The following is a 19783-nucleotide window of genomic DNA, read 5'->3' as shown; positions in this document are numbered from 1 at the left end:
GAATGCCTAGATTTTTGATGTCACTAAGGAAAAAATTTACAATACTTTTAGTAGTAATGGTGTCATGGTTATATATATATTTTTTAAAATCAGTCTTTTTGTTGTAGAGCTACTTCCTGAATTATTTGTGGATAAAATGATGTCATGATTGGGACTGGGTTCATTATAATTATGAAACCTGTTTGGCCATGCACTGTTGAAACTGAGCAGAGAGTAAAGGGAATGACTTATTGCAGTTTTATTTCTACAATTCTGTGTGCTTTACATTTTCCATAATGAAGTCTTTTCTTTCTTTTCCTTTTTTATTGAGCTATATTTGATTTATAATATTATCTAAGTTTCAGGTGTACGACATCGTGATTCACAATTTTTAAACGTTATACTCCATTTATAGTCATTATACCATACTGGCTCTATTCCCTGTGTTGTGTACAATGTATCCTTGTCACTTATTTATTTTATACACAGTAGTTTATACCTCTAATTCCTCTACCCCTTTTGTACCCCCTTTCCCTTCCCTCTCCCTACTGGTAACCCGTAGTTTGTTCTCTACCTCTGTGATTCTGTTTCTTTTTTGTTATAATCACTAGTTTGTTTTATTTTTTAGATTCCGCATATAAGTGATCATACAGTATTTGTCTTTCTCTGTTTGGAAGTCTTTTTTTAAATGCTTATATTTTAAGAAGTAGAATGACAGTAGAGATGTGGTGAGGACTACTGTGAGGTAACATTTAACAACTTTTGCCATTTCACTTGTTGTCTAAGATGTTTACAATATTTTGGTATATTTTTATCATGTGATCAACTTACTTTTCTATTATTTATATATATACTGTATGATCAAATACATCTTTAGAATGATCCCTAACCCTTTGCCTGACACTTATCAGGCACTTAAGAGATCCATTTAAATGGAGTGAGAGCAGGCTTCCCAAACTTTCATGTGCATATAAATCACCTGAGGATCTTGTAAAAATGCAGCTCTGACTCAAAATATTTAGTAGGGGGCTAAGGCTTGAGAGGATCAATGAAAACAAAGGCTGAGAAATTCAGGTTTAAACTACACAATGGAGAATCTTGTACCAGAATCAGCTTGTAATAAGCATGCAACTCACCACTAGGAAAGCAAAAGGAAAGTAACTTTGAAGCTGGGACTGTAACTTGTTTGAACTGTCCCACAGTCTTAAAACAGTATCAGCTGCATGCTGGAGAGGCTATTCCAAAAGATACCTTTGAGCAAGCAATATACACATCAATGAAATAAAAGTGAACTGATTACATAATGAAAATATGTCAAAATATTATAAATATTTTAGATAAGTGAAATGGCAAAAATTGAAAAATAATCTAGAAACAATATAAGCGAACAATTTCTGATTGTGAGGACAATTTATTTATTGCTTCATTATCCCTCCTCTGCTGAGATTTGTTTATAAGAAAATTTTGTCATCTACTTTCATATGAAAGTATGTCATGTACAATTTTATTAATTACAATCCACAATTATCTTCATTTCATGCTGAAAAAAAGGAATATGGAAAACTTTGAATATTTTAAGTTGTTTAGCATTTAAATCTGTGCACTCTGGGTAATAAATAGTATGTTATATACAATTTTCATAAAGTAATTTTTCCTAAGCAGCCATGTTCTTTGCAAACATAAATCCAAGCTAGTAATCTGAAATGTGTTTTGTGTATGTGTGTGTGTTTTACTACATACAACTGAGTTATCAATACTAATGGCAAAATTTTCAGCGCTACTTGAAGTAGAATATAAATGCATTAGTTCAACAGAGACTGGAGAAAACAATATATTAATATTTTACTCTTATTTTAACTTTTTATCCTACTTATTTTTATCTCAAAATCAGTGCTACCCAAAATATAGTTGATGGAAGAAATTCTCACATATTCAAGTATGCAGAAGTCACTCTGGCTCATATATGACTAGGCTTGACCTTTATGCTAACTAGAATAGCTTGTCTATGGCCTGACAAAACATGAATTTTACATCTGCCTTAACCATTAGGATACTGATCTTCCACTGTGGATTGGATGCCCCTAAGGAAACACAACTGTCACCCAGATTTGGGTGACATGGCGATCAACGTGTTAAAAGAAAAGAATGTATTTAAAAATCAAAATGGAGTAACGGTGGTTCAGGCATTCAAAATGGAGGTGGGTGGCCACTGTGGATATAGTTGCAGACATACTCCTCCATCACTGAGAACTTGAATATTCTAGACTATATCAGACTCAAGGACATCACCAGCCATTCTCAAAACAGTAACTGCTAGCAGCTGCCAGCTGCAAACTTGTGGACTCAAGGTCTCCCTTTGTAACTGTGCAACCATTTCAGGCCCCAACCAATCCCTCCTATACAAGTACCCTTACTTCTTACCAGCTCCAATCCTAATTGTTGACTACTTATGTAACTTTAAAATTTTTGCCTATATAAGCCTCTCCCATTTTGTAGTCTGGGCAACACAATTCAAGTGCTTCTTGAATCTGTGTCCCAGGCTATAGTCCTCAGTTTGGCTCAAATAAAACATTTTTCTATTCCTACTATAGATTGTTTATTGATGATCTGTGTTGACGTAGTCTCTATGAGAAATCAGATGTGGTGAGTATAAAGTTACAATAATTATATATATATTTTTAATGTATGTGTGAATGAAACCAGAGCTTGTCCACTCCATGAAAATGAATACCGACTCACTGGATTTAATACAAAAGGAACAAACTATTTGCCAGAATATTTTCCTTAAATAAATTATAAACAGCTTCTTAGCCATTGATTAGCCAACTGAAATATCAGTAACTAAGACTCTATTTAATTCCGTTTAATTTCACATCTTACACAGACAATACATTAGCATTTCTCAAAAAGGTATTTTGTCTAACTTGTTCACATTCAAAGTTCTTTTTTATTAAAAAGAAACTTAATAAAATCGAAAATAATGCCTGTTTCAGCAAATTATTCAGGAAAGTCATTTGTAGTATCATATAATTATTTCCCTCTACTTTTCTTGAAATAAAATCAGACCAGGAAAGGAATACAAACTCAATAAAGAACACTTTTAAAGTAGAGATGCTCTTCACATTCCAAGTCTAGAGGCAGTAACAAGGGAAATAAAATTATCTGACACGTAACAGACACTTGTCAATGTGAGCTGTTCTAGTAGTTGCCTATTAAATTTCCTTTCTGCTCTTAATTTCATATTTTCCAGTTGGCATGTTTACTTGGATTATTTTCCAGAAAGATGCCAAAGCTCACTGACAATGTTAAGAACACCTCACAAAAGACATTTTGTTCTTCCTGTATATCAAGTTAAATGTAGGCCTCAAACAACACAGTTCATGCAGTTTTACAAGACCAGCCATTAAATTAACCAGAAAGGAAGGACACAAACACAGAATTGGTAGGAAAGTTTTAATCCCAGCTCTGCTACTAATTAGCTGAGTAACCTTGGCCAAATCATGGATGCCCTCCAGATACAAATAAACCCAATCTCAAAAAAAAAATTTTTTTTGACGGAAATCAAATCGCCATGCTGATTCATAGGTCTTAAGTTCTACTTACTCTCTTATATTGGACCTAGATCTTGCTAGGTTTTGTAATTTGCTTATTTGAATTGGCTGAAATATTATTTTTATGGCTAAACATGAGACCTAAGCTAAAATTCTAAAACAGTAATTTCCATACACTAGAAAGAGATCATTAATCACTGTAGGTGACTATCTACTTCATGTTGTAATAATTACAACATGAAACTGACCAGTAAGAATAATTGCTGTTCTTTTAAAGTACTATTTTTCATAGAAAGATTGAGCTAAGAGATTGAGTAAGGGTGAGATGAAGGCATATAAAAAGATTATATGCCTGCATTAAAAAGTTCAATTTTTTAAATACCATTTTAACACAATCTTAATTGCATGCCTGAGAGACTATTCCACACACATTTTGAGAAGGCAACATATATTTAAATGGCATAAAATACAAATTGATTGTTTAATAGAAAACAAACAGTATGTTGTAGGAAAACAACTCTCAAATAAACAAGAAGCTGGGCCTAGACTCTAGAAGCTATTGTGACAAGATTAATAATCTCTTTTTGCCTTTATCACTGTATTTTTCAGAAGTTTCTATTCAAATTTTTTGCCCCGCATTTGCTCTGCAAGTAAATGAAAATTTGCTTTCCCTTCACTTGTGAAGATGACTCAAACTGCCATTAAGTTTGATCTTTATGTCAATTTTCATCTTTACAGTTGTCTCTTGTTCCCTTCTTTTTTCCCCCAAATCCAACATCGCCACCTCCTCTTTCACCAGTTTCTAACATGCTTCTCTGTTTTACTGCTAGTAAGTGAAAAAAGAAGGCAAGGTAGAATGGAGGTGTGTGGAGTAGCATAATAGACCGCAAGAGTCTCCTAGCCATTCTCTCAGTCTCCAGTTTCTGCCTCCAATTCTTAATCTACTCTCTGTTTTGGCCCCAGAGATATTTTCTAAAACAAAAATGAAATCAGATTATGCCTAGGGCTCAATACCTTCTATTGGGTTCCTGCTTTCAATAATAATAACAATAAATTGCTATTCAACTTAAAATTCACTGTACTCCTCATTATCAGTCTGACTTATCCATCCAATCCATTTTCTGTCACTTTCAACATTCCATTCTCAGAATTTGCAGTTCAAGTACCCATGAAATTTCAAGCTTAGCTCTTTCGCCTAGTGTTCTTAGAATCTTCTCCTGAGCATACTTCTCTGCCCAGATTCTGCTGACTTGCAAATTTCTACTCATCCTTCTTAACCAAACTCCTCTATTAATCAATTATCCCTGCCTCTGCTATGCATTCTTCCCTCTAGTCTAGAAATGGTCACACTCTGTCTGACTGTGTTATAGAAATAAGTGGACATGTTCCAGTACACTGTGTGCACAAGAAAAAAGTATGTCTTGCAAGGGGCATCTTATTGAGGGCACAGTTGTCCCAGCACATGGCTACACCCACTGAAAGAAGGAATGCATTTTTCTAACTCTTATGAGTGTGCTATATGCTCAGCAAGCATTTTTCTACCACCTGGAGGGAACGCCTACTTCAAATGAACACCAACTTTCTGTGTGAGCTGGGCCAGCCTTCTGCAAGTCTGTCTTCTCCACTGGAATGTGACTCCCTTGAGTTCAGTGTTCCTGCCCTTTCTGCGTGTTCACTCTCTCCATGCCTAGAAAACTGGTTTCATACAGGTGGAATTAAACCGTGTTGGGAGGAGTGAACAGAATAATAAAATGAAATTACTGAGAATACATCTTGACTGCTTCAAATTTTAAAACTTGCAATAAGCCATTCTCCATATTCTGTAGTTTCCTTCAAGAATGAGAGGGTTCCAAATCTGCAATTAGTAGATAAATAAATTCTGGAGATCTAATGCACAGCATAGTGATTATAGTCAACAATATTCTATTATAAACTGCAAAGTTGCTAAGAGTCAAGATCTTAACTGTTCTCAACACAAAAAAAGAAATGAGGATTGTGTGATTGTGATAAATGTATGGTGGTAATCATATTGCAACACATAAATGTATCAAACCAACACTGTACACCTCAAACTTAAACAATGTTACCTGTCAATTATATCTCAATAAAAACAAAAGGATGAGAGGGTACATGAAATTAACATGGATTTGGGAAAATAGGAATTACTGTTTTCTCATGTTCTCCATGTCATTTACAGTGGAGTCCCGTGGAGCTGACATATTGGTACCCCAGAGGTATGCGGAATCTTTACAGACTGGCTGGTTGCATCAATAAAGAATCCAGAGAAGACCCTCAAGAATAAATAACTACCACTGGGTACAAAATTCTCTTTTTCAGATTTTAGTCTCGTGTTTTTTTGAAAAAGGCTGCAGTGCTTATTGTAGGATGACGGTTTCACAATAATAGGGGAAAGGAGGGTGGGTGAAGAGGGGAAGGCCTTGCAGTGTGAAGGGGCACAAGCTATGTGTAACTCTGTGTACATTTACTGCACGGATAGACTTTAAAGTTCACCTAACCTGCCCCCATATTGCCAATAGACATCCTGAGGTTAATAAATGTTTCAAAGTGTTTACGGATGAGATTTCATCTTCTCTGTGTTTCATCAGGAACAACTCAGGGGTATGGCCTGTGGAGAGGAGTGTAGTTACCCCAAAGGGAAAAAAAAAGTGGTTGTAACAAACTGAATGAAAAATCAAAGGATGAGTGAAATGTGGCTGGCATTTAAAAGTCACAGAAAATAAAGGAAACCACTTACAAATAATACTCTGTCCCTCTAGCTATAAAAATAACTTTGATTAAACTGAAGCTCATATGCCTAAATGTAAAACTACATAAAGGTTTTAGCATAATATAATGTTTTTACCTTTACATTCAGTAAAATTAAGCAAAAATCCATATTATTAAAGTCTGTACATTAATTATGATGGAAAAAGCTGCATACTGATTATAGAATAATTACAAATATATATGAGAGACTGCCAGCTTAATCTCTGCATCAGCAGAGACAGAAAGAAGAATGAAATGAGTAACATTGCAAAAAGTCAAGTGAGAGGTTCCACTTACTTATGCAAATCTCAGGGAGATGGCCAGAGTGACATGCAATATATTCAACCACTGGTATGGCACAGCCTTAGACTAAATTGTGGTAAACTATGTATCAACAAGAAGGCCTTGCAGGGTCTTCAACCTGGGACGGGGCACCCTTGCACTCTCAGCTTTTGATTTGACTTGGCAAGGCTGACACTTGACACTCTCTTTGGTGTATGGGGCCCTGGTGTGGGCCTGGACCAATCTGCATTGCTTAAGGTGCTCAGGGATGCCGGCTCCTACTTCCTCAAGGCAGCAATACCTCGCCTTTGGTTTCTATTTGTTTTGACCAAATTTCATAGACAGAAAAGGACAATGAAGGACTGGAAGATAAATCTACAGGGGAGAGAAGTCGTCTGGTTTGGTTCAATAAAAAGGCTCACGTGTTGGTGGAAGAAGGCTGCTCAGGCCACAGCAAACAGCTACAAATGGAACCCACTCTTAACCGAGGCCCCATGTCAAAGACCCCTGCCTGACGCCCCTGCTTCTCTCATAGGGACAATCTTAGAAATGCCAAGTGGGAATCCAGGACTATTCAGAGGGGATGTTTACATGGGCACCACCATGAAGACAGGGATTATGTCAATACACGGCTTTGCATGTGCAGTGTTGGTGTGCTGTGGGTGGGGGTCTGTCAACCCCTCTTCCCAGAAAGTGCATTTCCTTTAAAACTGGGGCATGATTCTGTTCCAGGTTCCTCCATTCAATCTATCCCGTCCACACATGAGCAGAAATCTCTTTGGATCTCTAGCATTTGATACCATGAATTTTCAGGGCTTTTATAGGTTTTTCCCTAATCCAAGAATTTCTATGAACACTGATGGAAGTTTTGTTAAACCGTTTCTACTTTCAAACAGCTATTACATAAATCATTTCATTCTTTATTTGAAAGTTCAAATGGAACAGCCAAAATGAAACAAATCACATACCCCTGATAGCAGTTTTAGTAGAAATGTTTCTGCTTTACACATGGAAAGTTATCAAACTGAGGCTTAATTACTTTATAGGTTTCAACAGGTGGTTTTTAATGGCAAGACAGTTATCACAGATTTAATAAGAACAGGCACTAACTAGGTGGACTTGGATGTTTGATTATCTATTTAAGCATGTAATTGCATTTTTCAATATAATTAGCAATAAAATTGAATGCATAAATTAATAGATGTATTTCCCAACTTAAGTAATTGTAATTCAATGCAATACTTTTGATTAGGGGCATTATTTCTCAATTGATAGCAATATAATTTAACGATTATTGCTTTTCCTAATATTTTCTCTGACAAGAACAAAATATATGTAATCAAAAGGCGTGTTTTAATAAACTGAGATGCTAGGTTAAGGGCAATTATATTTTGATAAATTTAGATAAAATTTATGGAAGTAAATATTAATAGTCAAATAGTCTAATTCAGAGAATAAAATCATCCTCTTTTTTATGCTACTGAGAATTAACCCTAGTATTTTCTAGGGCTATAATATAAATTGATATAAAAAAGGGATTGTGAAACATTTTACTAAAGTATTGGTCATACTAAAGTTTTTTTTTTTTTTTTTACAAATTTTTATATAGAGGGATTCAGTGAAATCTTACATTCTTTTTATAAAAGAAATGAAAAACAAATGTAGAATCACTATAAAATAGCGTATTTTTCCCTCTTAAGTGGTAATTCAGTGTAAAATTAAACTATTCTTTACATAGTTAACAGGCTAGACTATTTCTCATGTGTAAATGATCCTATAGACAACAAGTCAATAAAATACCTCTTTCCAATTACCATTATTTCACTGCATATGCATTCAATATAGTACATAACTGATATAAAACTTACATATTTGAGGCGATCTCCTGGGTAATAAATTCCCTCCTCAGGTCAACACATGGCAGTATCTTTCTGGAAAAGGCTTATACCAAAAAACTTTTCCTCTGTAGACTCTCTTCTTTGTTTCTCTCTCTCTCTCTTCCCCCTCTCCCATCTCCCTTTCTCCCTTTCTTCCTCTCTCTGTCTCTCTTCTTTGCTGGTTTTAAAGAAGCAAGATGCATGGATCCCAGAGCCAGGAAATTAATTCTCCTAACAACCTAAGAGAATTTAGAAGCAGTGACTTCCAAGGAGAGCCCAGCATGGGCCAATCCCTTGACTGAAGACTAGACAGACCTTAGACAGAGGACTGGTCTAGGTCATGTCGGGATCTCTGATCCATGGAAAATGTGACTTAATAAAAATGTGCTGTTTTAAGCCTGACAGTGTTTGGTAACTTGTTACACAACCAGAGATAACTAATACAGACGGGGCACAGTTGGGTAGGCACACGCCCGCTCTGCTCCCATGGGACTTCCTTACCCAGCCATTCTAAAATTTACCTGCAACCAGTGTAACTCTGCTTATTCTTGAGGATAAGCTCTTTGTTTAGCAACTAGAGGAGTGAAACTGCCATCTACATTTCTAGAGTCTTCAGCTGCCTTCAAGTTGCCTGTACTGGTTATTCCATTAAAGTGTCAGCCTGTGATGAAAGCAGACAACACAGCTCTGTGCTCACCTTCTTGTTGCTGAGGATGATGACACAGTAGCGCGTGTGCATGTCAAAGGGAAGAAAGAAGAGCTCCAGGTTGGAAGTCCCTTTCGGTCCCAGGTGAAGAGTGTGTGTAGAGCAGAAGAATTCTTTGATGAAATGGGACTTAATCGCTGTCAAAACATAAATGAGGGCTTGTTGACATATCATTTCATTAAGTGCTGTTCAAACAAAGCAGCTGTTTCATTCAGTGATTAAAGTTTGGGGATGAATTTAAAAAGTGCTCAAAGCACTAGCACAAACAATTACAAGATGATGCATTTATTTGTTAATGAAAGTATGGGTGACCCCGCCCAAGCCTGATATAATAAAAATGCATAATTATGACCCTTTATAAAAGATTCTTTAATAAACAAAAGGAACTTCACTAGTGCTTAAAATGAGCCTGGATATATATTATATACATATATATAGCAAAGAGGTCATCCTAGAATCTTCAACTTTTTTTGTAAACTAAGTGACTATTCAAATCACAGATGTAACAGACAACTTAAACTGGAAATAAAAGACTGTGTATATCTATCTATCTATCTTTCTTTCTCTCTGTTGGTTTTTTAAATACATTCACAAATTCCTCAAGACTGCCTTGAATGTGGGGATACAGTGGGCCAGTCTTAGTGATTTTATCCCAAGGAATATATGTTGGAATGGAGCAAAATCAAGCAGTGTGACTTCTGACCCTAGAGCAGAAAATGTAACACAACTTCTTTCTAATCATCTCTCTTTCTTAGTTCACTTACTTTTAGAACCACGTTGCCTTCCTGTGAAGAAGCCTAGGCCATCTAGAGAGGCCCCAGGTAAGTGTCCAGGCCAAGAGCCCCACCCTCAGTCTGACTGCACTGCATGAAAGACACTGAACAAGAGTCACTGAGCTGAGGCCAGTCAGCCACTCAGTGTGAGAGATAATAATTATAATACATTTTGTTTAATGCCACTACACTTGGGGTGTTTTTCCTGTAGCTAGAGATAACCAGAACATCTCTATATCTACTTTCCTATCCACCATTCTATCCATATTTTCTAAATCTAGAGTTATTTCAAAAAACAACGTAAATCTGTGTTCTCCTTAAAATTTTAAACATGGTGATACCTGTCACCTAAATAGGTTGAACCAGTTCAGAATAAGCCGAAAGAAACATAAAGGTCATTTATTGAAATACATTCACTGTGTAGGTGAGGAAGCTAAGATTTAGCAGTGAAAGGCAAGATGTGGACAGAGTTTTCCAAAGGGTCATGAACAGAAAGGGCTGAGGACCAACACCTCAGCCTGCCAATGGGCCAGCAATCCCCAGAGCCTGCTGTTCTGTCTCTGGTCATCACTACTAACTATTGAATATTTCATTTCATATGATGCTCTATACATAAGAATAAGACATGAAAACAAATAAAAGCTTTTATATGAGGCACTCACAGGTTTTTAAGGCATTTGGGGCATGGAAAGAGCCTTCAGCAACGTCACATTCACCGCTACTCACAGCACCACTGTCGTAAGTAGACAGAAAAACAACATCAACAATACAAACAAAACCCAAAAACAATACTCTATCTTAATTCAATCTTATAGATTACTAAAAATTATGGCTATCTACACTATGATATGCAAAGACCACAGATGTATTTCAGATACCATTTTTATGTTTATATCATTTTAGAAATTTTAAAAATAAGAAAAAGGAAACTAACACTCATCCATATTTTCACCATTGCTTTTTAAAAAATGTGGTAAACACAATTCATTTTTACTTTCAAATACTGTAAAGAAGTAAACATTTGACAATACTAACAAAAATAATAAAACCCCAAATCCCGAGACTCGAAAGTAGGTGGTCTCAACTGAGGACAACATAGGTAGTCTCTCCAAAAATGGTTTTAGAACTTGATTTCTTGAGAAAGTCTTTTCTCTAAGCTTAATGTTTCCATACTGGCTTCTTTTGTGTAAAGGCATGAGACTTGGGCAGCTGTTTAATCTCTTGCTGCAGCTCTGAAAATTAATTAGCAGATCACAGCCTGAAGCAAGTGCCTCCCTTGAAAGGTTCCACATCGTCCAGGACCCATCAATTTTCTCCAAGTTGCTCCTCTTAGTATTCATTATTATTTTGCTATCAATTAGTATCTGGGCTCTAAGATATTGTTTGATTTTTTCTGAGAATATAAAAACCCCATATTTTCTCACCTTGCCAGCTGCTCTGTCTGAATATGATACTGTAAAAATACACTATTTCTAAGTAATGCTCTTCCAACCATATACATTCCTTTCCTCCAAACACTATCTTTTCTTTACACTACATTCTTAATAAGGTTATTTACCACATCTTGTCATTATTTTACTTTACTTCTACTCCAGGAACTCTGATTAGCACTTCAAGTAATAGCCCCCCCTTTTAAAAAGAACTTCTAATATTTTATGTAATTTAAGCATTGGATAGATACTTGAAGGCTATAATAGACATAGTAGATGGATATTTCAGCATTTATAAGAGAGATTATACAAAGGGTGGAAAGAACAAAAAAAGAATGCTTATTTCTCAATATACGACTCTGATGCCATCTCTTTGATAATGGAGCTCTGGGTAGAAGAGCTGATTAAAATCCTCAGATAATCTCCACATCTCATTTGGCTCAATACTTGCAATTACTAGCCCTTTAGTCAATTTTTTTTTCATAGTGAAGAGAACAGCAGAGCAATTTAGGCTTCATTTCCTTTTTCTTTTCTTTACCTGTTTTGTTGGAGAACAGCTAATGAAAGTGCCTTCTGAACAAATCAGAGTTGCCTCATCCTCAAAAGAGAGTCTCAAACCCAGAAAAATTATCTGCACAATTTATGCTAAAGATAGATTTAAAAAAAACTGCAGACCTAAGAATTTTATTGACTTGCTCACAAAGCTAATGATTATGATGATTAATTCAGATTTTTTTCACCAGAAAATAACTTAATACAGTAATCTGGGTCAGGACAATTCTATTTTACCTGATCAAAATTCTTGAGTCTAGAAATTTGGTGTTAAACCCAACTTAATTACAAAACCAGTATCCTGCATGTCCTAAAAACTGAACAGAAAACAACGCATTTACTTTTTTGTTACTCCCTCAATCCATTGCCATCATTTTCCTAGATGCTCACTGATTACGGCTGAAGCTATGGCAGAAGGAGCATTTTAAAGCCTTGGTCTTAAGGAAGAAGCAGCATCAAAAGAGGTGAAAATTATACAAAACAACATAGATCATGCAATGGAATATTTTCTGCTAACTTAGTAATGGGCCAAAATCAGGGAGTAGAACCTACTCACAAAGTGTGAAGGGAGGACATTCCTTTTTCCTCTGTAATAGGAGCACACAGCTCTTGAAATGTCAATGTAATCAAAATGACACTGAACTGGTTCTATTCAGGGCATGAATAAGTCAGTCTCAAGAATGACTTCCTCCTACTCAAGCCTTTTCAACAGGGAAGGAAGATCTTTAGTATAAGCTTTCATACTTCTGGGCTGGCACTCAGGGCTGCATCCAAACCAAAGAGCAAATTGTCTGATTCAACACTAGTTTTTACACATCATAGGAAGGAATATAAGAGGATCAATTTTTAGATTCAGTCCATCCTCCATGTGTCCAGGAGTTTGTCAAAAAAGGGCCTCCTGGCCATCTGGAGGGCAGTTAAAATGGAATGTTTGCTGCTTTTTGTACTACTTTGGCCATGAACAGTTGAGAAGTCTCTAAAGCAAGGGGTGCTAACCTGTGGTCTAAGAACAGAGTGAATCTCTGAATTTAAATGGGGAAAAATTCCAATATTGATTTCCACTACCTTTTAAGAGCAATTTAAACCAAACCATAGTAGTATTAGCTACACTATGGTTTGGTCACCTACCAAACCATAGTAGTATTAGCTACACTATGGTTTGGTCACCAATCAACAGATACATTTATAGCACATTTCAGTTCTTGCACATATCTTGAGCTATTATTTACTTTCACTACTACTTTCAAAGTATAGTAGTTATCTCCACCAGTAGATTTTATTATGTGCTGTGTTAATGAAGAAGTATTTTAATATATTACAATTTTTAAAATATTTTGATAATCTACTAGACTTTTATTTCCTCTATGCTATAGACTGAACTGTCACCCTTAAACTCATATATTGAAGACTTAACTCTCCAAATAGCTGCGTTTGGAGACAGGGCTTATTGGAAGGTAATTAAATTTAAATGAGGTTATAAGGGTGGGGCCCTGATTAGATAGAATTAGAGTCCTTATACAAAGAAACACCAGTGATCTTAACCTCTCTCTGCATTCACAAAGAAAAGATCATGTGAGCATACAGTGAGATGGCTGCTGCCTGTAAGCCAAAAGAAGAGGCCTCAGAATGAAACGTAGCTTGCTGGTATCTTGGACTTCCCAGGCTCCAGAACTGTGAGAAATAAATTTCTGTTGTTTAAGCCACCCATTCTATGATATTTTGTTATGGCAGCCTAAGTAGATTAAGACATTCTGTAATCCTTGCATCTTATTTTATGTATTTATGAAACACTATTTTATGATGTAGAACAGGCTTCAAATCAGACTGCCAAAGAGCCTGATGACATTAAAACCAGGTATGAAACCCTAAATCTAAAGCAAGAGGATCATGACAGATTATTAGTATACATATCTGGCTTTTGATTCACTCTGCTTTCCTTAGAGACTTGCTTAATTCTAATTGTTACTAATTATTCAGTGTAGTAGAAAGAAATATTTTAAAATCATGGCTCTCCAGAACCCAGCTTTTTTGTTTTTTTAAGCAAGAATCAAGACTCAGAAATATATCTCCACCAGGGCCTTATTTGATTTGGGTGGCTATTCTGAGCCAAGCTATTCTGGGAACAAGTATGAATGATGAAACCCCTAAGTTCATAGAGTATCCAGTCGGCCATGCAAAGCAGTTCTACAAGAAAGAAGTACAAAGCAGAATGATAAACACTTCAACAACTTTTCAACCTGAGTTCACACTTTCCCATGCTGACACTATAGTCCATATTTATAAGCATATGCCGTAGACTTCCCCTTAACTGCCTGTCCTCCACTCCTCCGATGCTGCCTCAATTCCCTCTTCCTATGTTCTTTCTATACTTGTAGGAAAGTCCTCCCCTTGCTCTAGATTCTGCCATCAAGATAGTACTCATACTTCAGATCCCAGTTTGTATATGATAAAGGAGAACATGCGGTATGCGTAGAAAAAAGTTATTAGGACCTAATTTTTCCCCTTCAACATCTTCTCTTCCATGAAGATCGCAATAATATCTGCATAGTGATATTCCTTGCCAGTTAGCTCACAGAGCGCATATATACACACACACACATATATATATGAATATATATATGTGTGTGTGTGTGTGTATATATATATATATATATATATGGATATATATATGAATATATATATATGGGTAACATATACAACTGAATGCATTCTGCTCTGTATAATTATTTCCATTTGTGTAGATTTTTGTTTCTTCTCGGCTTGATGGTGGGCAACTTGAGGGCCAGATCTGTGACTTATTTATCCCAACATTTCTCCAGTACTAAGAACAATGCTTAAGGTGCCACTTACTAAGAATTTATTCAATGATAAATAATTTGCTATTGTTGGAAAAAAATAGCAAATCATATCACTGTACGAAATTATTTACAAAGTGCTCATTTCTGAACACGGCTGAGCCATCACTCAATCTTACAGTGTGGCTAAAATCAGTCTCCTGTCCTGATCCTTTCTGACAATCCATGGGACTTAATTAGAATAAAAACTTCTTCACTGCTCTTGCTTATGCACGTGGATCATGTTCCCATAAAGTAAAATACGAGTGATGAGTATAAAGTTTTCTCATCCATGTGGTTGCAAATGTGTTGTTTTATATGTATCTGTTGCTTAAGAAGACAAGTTTATAGAGACGTTTGAAAGTTTTTAATAGGCGATCCTTTTTTATGCCACCTGAAAGATAATTTCAGCACTTGATGACTCATTTGAGAAGGGATAATTTATTATTTGGGAGATACTAACTGAAGTGACTCTGAAGAGGAGTATCCATTAGTACATGTGAGGTCAGGCAACAGTAACAACCCCACAGCTCAGTGGATTAACACAATAGTTTATTTCCTGCTTACACTACATGTCCATCCTAGGGGGAGAGGATACACTCAGAGATCCTTGGTGAAGGAGGCCTCCATTTCTATATGTGCTTCTCTAATAACTGTGGTAGGGAAAGGGGACAAGAAAAATTGCTCACTGGGTCTTAAAGCTGCCACTTGGGAAAAAAAACATTGGCAAGGGAGGGTAATAGCTCAGTGGTAGAGTGCATGCTTAGCATGCATGAGGTCTTCAGTCCCCAGTACCTCCATTAAATAGAACAAAAAACAAACCAACAAAAAACATTGAGCACGTCTCACATGCCACTGGCCGATTAAGTTATGTGTTCATGTCTAACTTCAACATCAGTGGGGAAGTGCACTATTATCATGTCTCTAAAAAGATGAAAAAAGGATATTTGTAAAAAGCTTAAAAAAAAATCCAGTTAGCTTATGGAGATTTTTAAAAACATTTTCTTGTTCTCTTATATTACCTTGATGATTAAACCTAGAGACTAGACCAGGGTTCTACTCAGACAATGTAATGCTTATTATATAGTGTCTTACATACAAAAATTAATCAGAGAGGTACTGCACCAGATTTCCATTCTAGTCACAATTTAAAATGCAGGGAAATATATACAAGATCTTGTGGTAGCTCACAGCGAAAAAAAAAAATGTGACAATGAATATATGTATGTTCATGTATAACTGAAAAATTGTGCTCTACACTGGAATTTGACACAACATTGTATAATGACTATAACTAAATAAAAAAAAGTTAAAAAATAAAAAAAAGTTAAAAAAGGAAAAAATGCATGTTTCTTAATAAAATAAAAAGCATGTTCTTAAATTTTATTTGTCTGGAAATCTGTTTAAGACAAACAGTAAGGAGATCTTTAAGAGAAACAGGATGTGTCACACTGCTAAGTACTGTTTTATTAAGAGATGTGTGTGTGTGTGTGTGTGTGTATATAAAGACATACATATTTAAAGATAAAAAGGCCTCATTATGCTGATGAAGCAAGACTGATGGAATATGAGATAACGCTGTGCTATCTGGAGGTAAAACTCCCTTTCATGTCCCCTCATGGTGGAAACTGTCGGCTCCCTATCCCAGTAACCACTGGCCCTGCCCTCCTCCTGGACAAAATCCTCATGTCATTTTAATGTATATGTGGAGAAGGGCGGTTTTTCAGTCTTCCTGTAAGCTAGGTTCACTCATCTGATTAAGATTTGATGAGTGGGCTACAAGCAGAAATGCTACGTGGTATTTCTGGGAAGCTTCCCTAAAAGACAAAGGGCACACTCTTATCCTTTTGCTTCCTCCTTTCTGCTGCCTATAACATGGATGTGATTGCTGGAGTTCTGGACACTTTGGATGCCCCTTGAAGGTGAATAGAGATGCACCTGCAACATGCATTGGAGCCTAGAGGTGTCACACAACAAGGAGTCAAGACCCTAGAAGAAGGAGCCACAGTCATGCTTCTAATAAACCTGTTCAGAACTGTCAGAAAGGCAGCCTTTTTGGCAAACTTGAGGCTATCCTATCATAACTCAACATATGAATCTGGGGCTCAGTATTCAACCCACATCAGTGCTCAAAGGACAAACCAAGAATCAGCCCTTCTCCTTGAGGAACTGTGTGGCTTTTGCCTTTGTCAGTCTCACCCTTGCTTTTGATCTGGGAGAGGTATATGGAGTAAATCCTCACTCCTTTAAACTAAAGGCTCAGAGTTATTCTTTGAGAGCTAATCTGCCAAAGTATGACCACTCTATACTGGATCATGTTCCCCCTGACCCAACACTCAATATCACTGCATCTTTATGTTTCTTTTCTCACTGGAAGGTTTGAGAGAAGAACTAAGAAAGTACAGTATTATGAATACAATGGGAAGAGACCGTATGAGAAATAATGATCAGTAAAGTCTGAGACTGTGGCAGACATACTTCTTAAGCGATGCTTCATGCTGCACTGGGAGTTATTTTGTATATTTCCAAAGTTTCCTTCATTCCCAAAATTAAACTATAAGTGCTTTCATACTTGTTCATTCTATTTTGTTTTTGATTTGAGATGCATAACATAAAAAGGCATCTTTACCTGCAATGTGAGAGTCTACGGCTTCAATAATTCTAGAATTTTGAGTATAATCAAAACCACTCCAGAATAGTGTATGAATAAAAACCATGCTAAAATTTGGGATCCAGAATTTTTATATTGCATTCCAAATTATGAAAGTAGAGTCAATTGGGCTGCTCAATTAAAGGATCCAACTTTGAGTTACTTGTGCTCACGGATACCTACAGCATTTCTTTGAGATCTAACTCTCGTTTAATATGGGATACTATAAATTATTCTCAAATAATGTGAAGAAAATTTTCAAAGCCATTCAGGCAGAATCTGGGACCACAAAGCAACTTCTTGATCAAGAAGCAAGGGATTGGAGAAAAAAAAAAAAAAAAAGTACAGGTGAACTGTTTACTGAAGGTTTTTTTTTTTTTAAGCAATACTAGCATTTCATACTACAAAGAAATTAAGATGAAATGCCTAAGATACTCTATTTCTATGGTATCTATAATGGTGCCTTATAGCACAATGTATTAATTCACACTTTATTGTTCATTAAAGCAAAATGTGAAAGGAAGACTTTGAATGCCTTAGTTAAGAATGAAATTAGCATTCAATGAAACAAATTCAGTCAGACAAAAACGTTTTCTCCTTTAACAATTGTTCTCACAGAAAAACCTATGAAGAAATCAAACATCTTCTAATAAATGCAATCCTTATAATCTTCTAAAACAACTGGCTTAAATACAATACACTTTTAGAAAATAAACTACATTCATTTCAATCTTAGCAAGATCTGAACAACCACTTTAATGGTTCTGATGTCTTTAACATTGGAATTTCTATAGTATCAGCATTGCCAAACTCTTGCTTCTTGGAATGTTTTTGCATCTAAAAGGATGATACTGATGCTGTCAAGTATTACACAGAGACAATGGCATAAAATAAACTAACAACACAGTAGTAATGGTCAACATATACAAGCATTTCTTTGGTATTTTCTTCCTGCCAGACTTTCTTCAACCTTTGTAACCTTGTTTTATTCTATTTCACTTTAAATAGCTATTCTACAGTTTAAAACAGATGAGACATATCAAGCAATTGAACTTTTAAAAAATTCTGCTTCTCTATTCAGAAGTCAAAGTTCCTTTCTAAACTAAATACAGACCTCATAACATGGGTCAAATAAGCTTACATAGTCAATCCTCATCATCCACCAACTCAGTATTTGCAAATTCACCTCCTTATGAAAATTGATTTGTAACCCCAAAATCAATACCCATGGCGCTTTCACAATTATTTGTGGGCATGTGCAGAGGGGTGGAAAGTTCCAGTGGCTGGTCACATAAGTTCCCAGCTGAGGTTAAACAAGGTGACACTGGGCCTTTCTGTTTCAGTTTTCCTGCAGAGATGAGCAGAAGATGGAGACAGTAGGGGGCAGTTCAGAAGTATAAGATACTCTAGCTCTGGGGCCAGGACAGGGTTTAAAACCCTTGTCTGGCACCTGTGAGTGGGACTGCCTCAGCCAAGTGATTTAACACTTCTGAACTTCTTTTTCTCTGTATAAAGAAAGTAGAATCTACCAGGATGGGTTGCTTTTAGGATTTACTATTATAATCTATGTAATCATACATATTTCTTCTCAGGTAATGGTTCAGTATTCACTAATCAAATGTTTGTGGCAATTTTAGAGAACATGTCTACCATGAATAATGAGAATCCACTGTATTTAATCAAGTGCATATGTATTCAATTTTCATGAACATAAGCCTAGTAACACATAGAGAATAAAGTTGTGAATAATATAAATTATACATATAAATTAAATATTTCAATAGATGAAAATCACTGTTAATTATATAACAAGTTTATGTGAATGCTAATTTCTCAGAATTTTTCCTCAGATAATTATGAGTATAAAATATATAATCATTTACCCATCGTTCATGTGGTCAACAAATTGTCCAGTTTCAGTTAATTGGGATGGCAAAGAGGTAAGTGTTGAGGATTCCACCAAAATGACACTAAAATAAATGGGAAAAAAAGATTATTTTGAATTTTACTGTAACAAAATTCAGATGACCACAAAACATTCTTCTTTTAAATTATTTTCCATCATTCATAAACTATAATTAGAATCAGAATAAATTATAGTTCAAAAACTCTGTGTTTTCTCATTTGGCAATTTAAAATGTATGTTACAAAGAAAAGATCTTTGATGGAAATAGGTAAAAAATGATATTTTTATATAGAAAAGCAACAACGAATTCTCATGACAAGGAACTTTAGAGCATAAATGACCACGCAAATTATATTCCAGAAAAAAATAGGAAGTTACACATTGATCTTAATACATTGTCAGAGCTATACACATTTAATAATTTCTATTTCCAGAAAAGAGAAATGTTTCTTTTAGGAGTAGACATGAGATGTGGAC

General features: G+C 35.7%; 1 protein-coding gene across 1 annotated transcript in view; it reads right to left on the bottom strand.

The window, feature by feature from the left end:
- CFAP47 (cilia and flagella associated protein 47) overlaps positions 1–19783 on the bottom strand; it is a 359639-nt gene that overhangs the window by 157431 nt on the left and 182425 nt on the right. The window contains exons 37-39 of the mRNA XM_032474648.1: positions 19284–19370; positions 10597–10667; positions 9153–9298 (exon numbers count right to left, since the gene is read on the bottom strand). Coding sequence (XP_032330539.1) covers positions 9153–9298; positions 10597–10667; positions 19284–19370 — 304 coding nt within the window. The remainder of the gene's footprint in view (positions 1–9152; positions 9299–10596; positions 10668–19283; positions 19371–19783) is intronic.

This window comes from Camelus ferus, chromosome X (genome assembly GCF_009834535.1).
Source record: "Camelus ferus isolate YT-003-E chromosome X, BCGSAC_Cfer_1.0, whole genome shotgun sequence".
Classification (NCBI taxonomy): Eukaryota; Metazoa; Chordata; class Mammalia; order Artiodactyla; family Camelidae; genus Camelus; species Camelus ferus.
The sequence above is the reverse complement of the archived record's forward strand: the minus strand, read 5'-3'. Positions and strand labels throughout refer to the sequence as shown.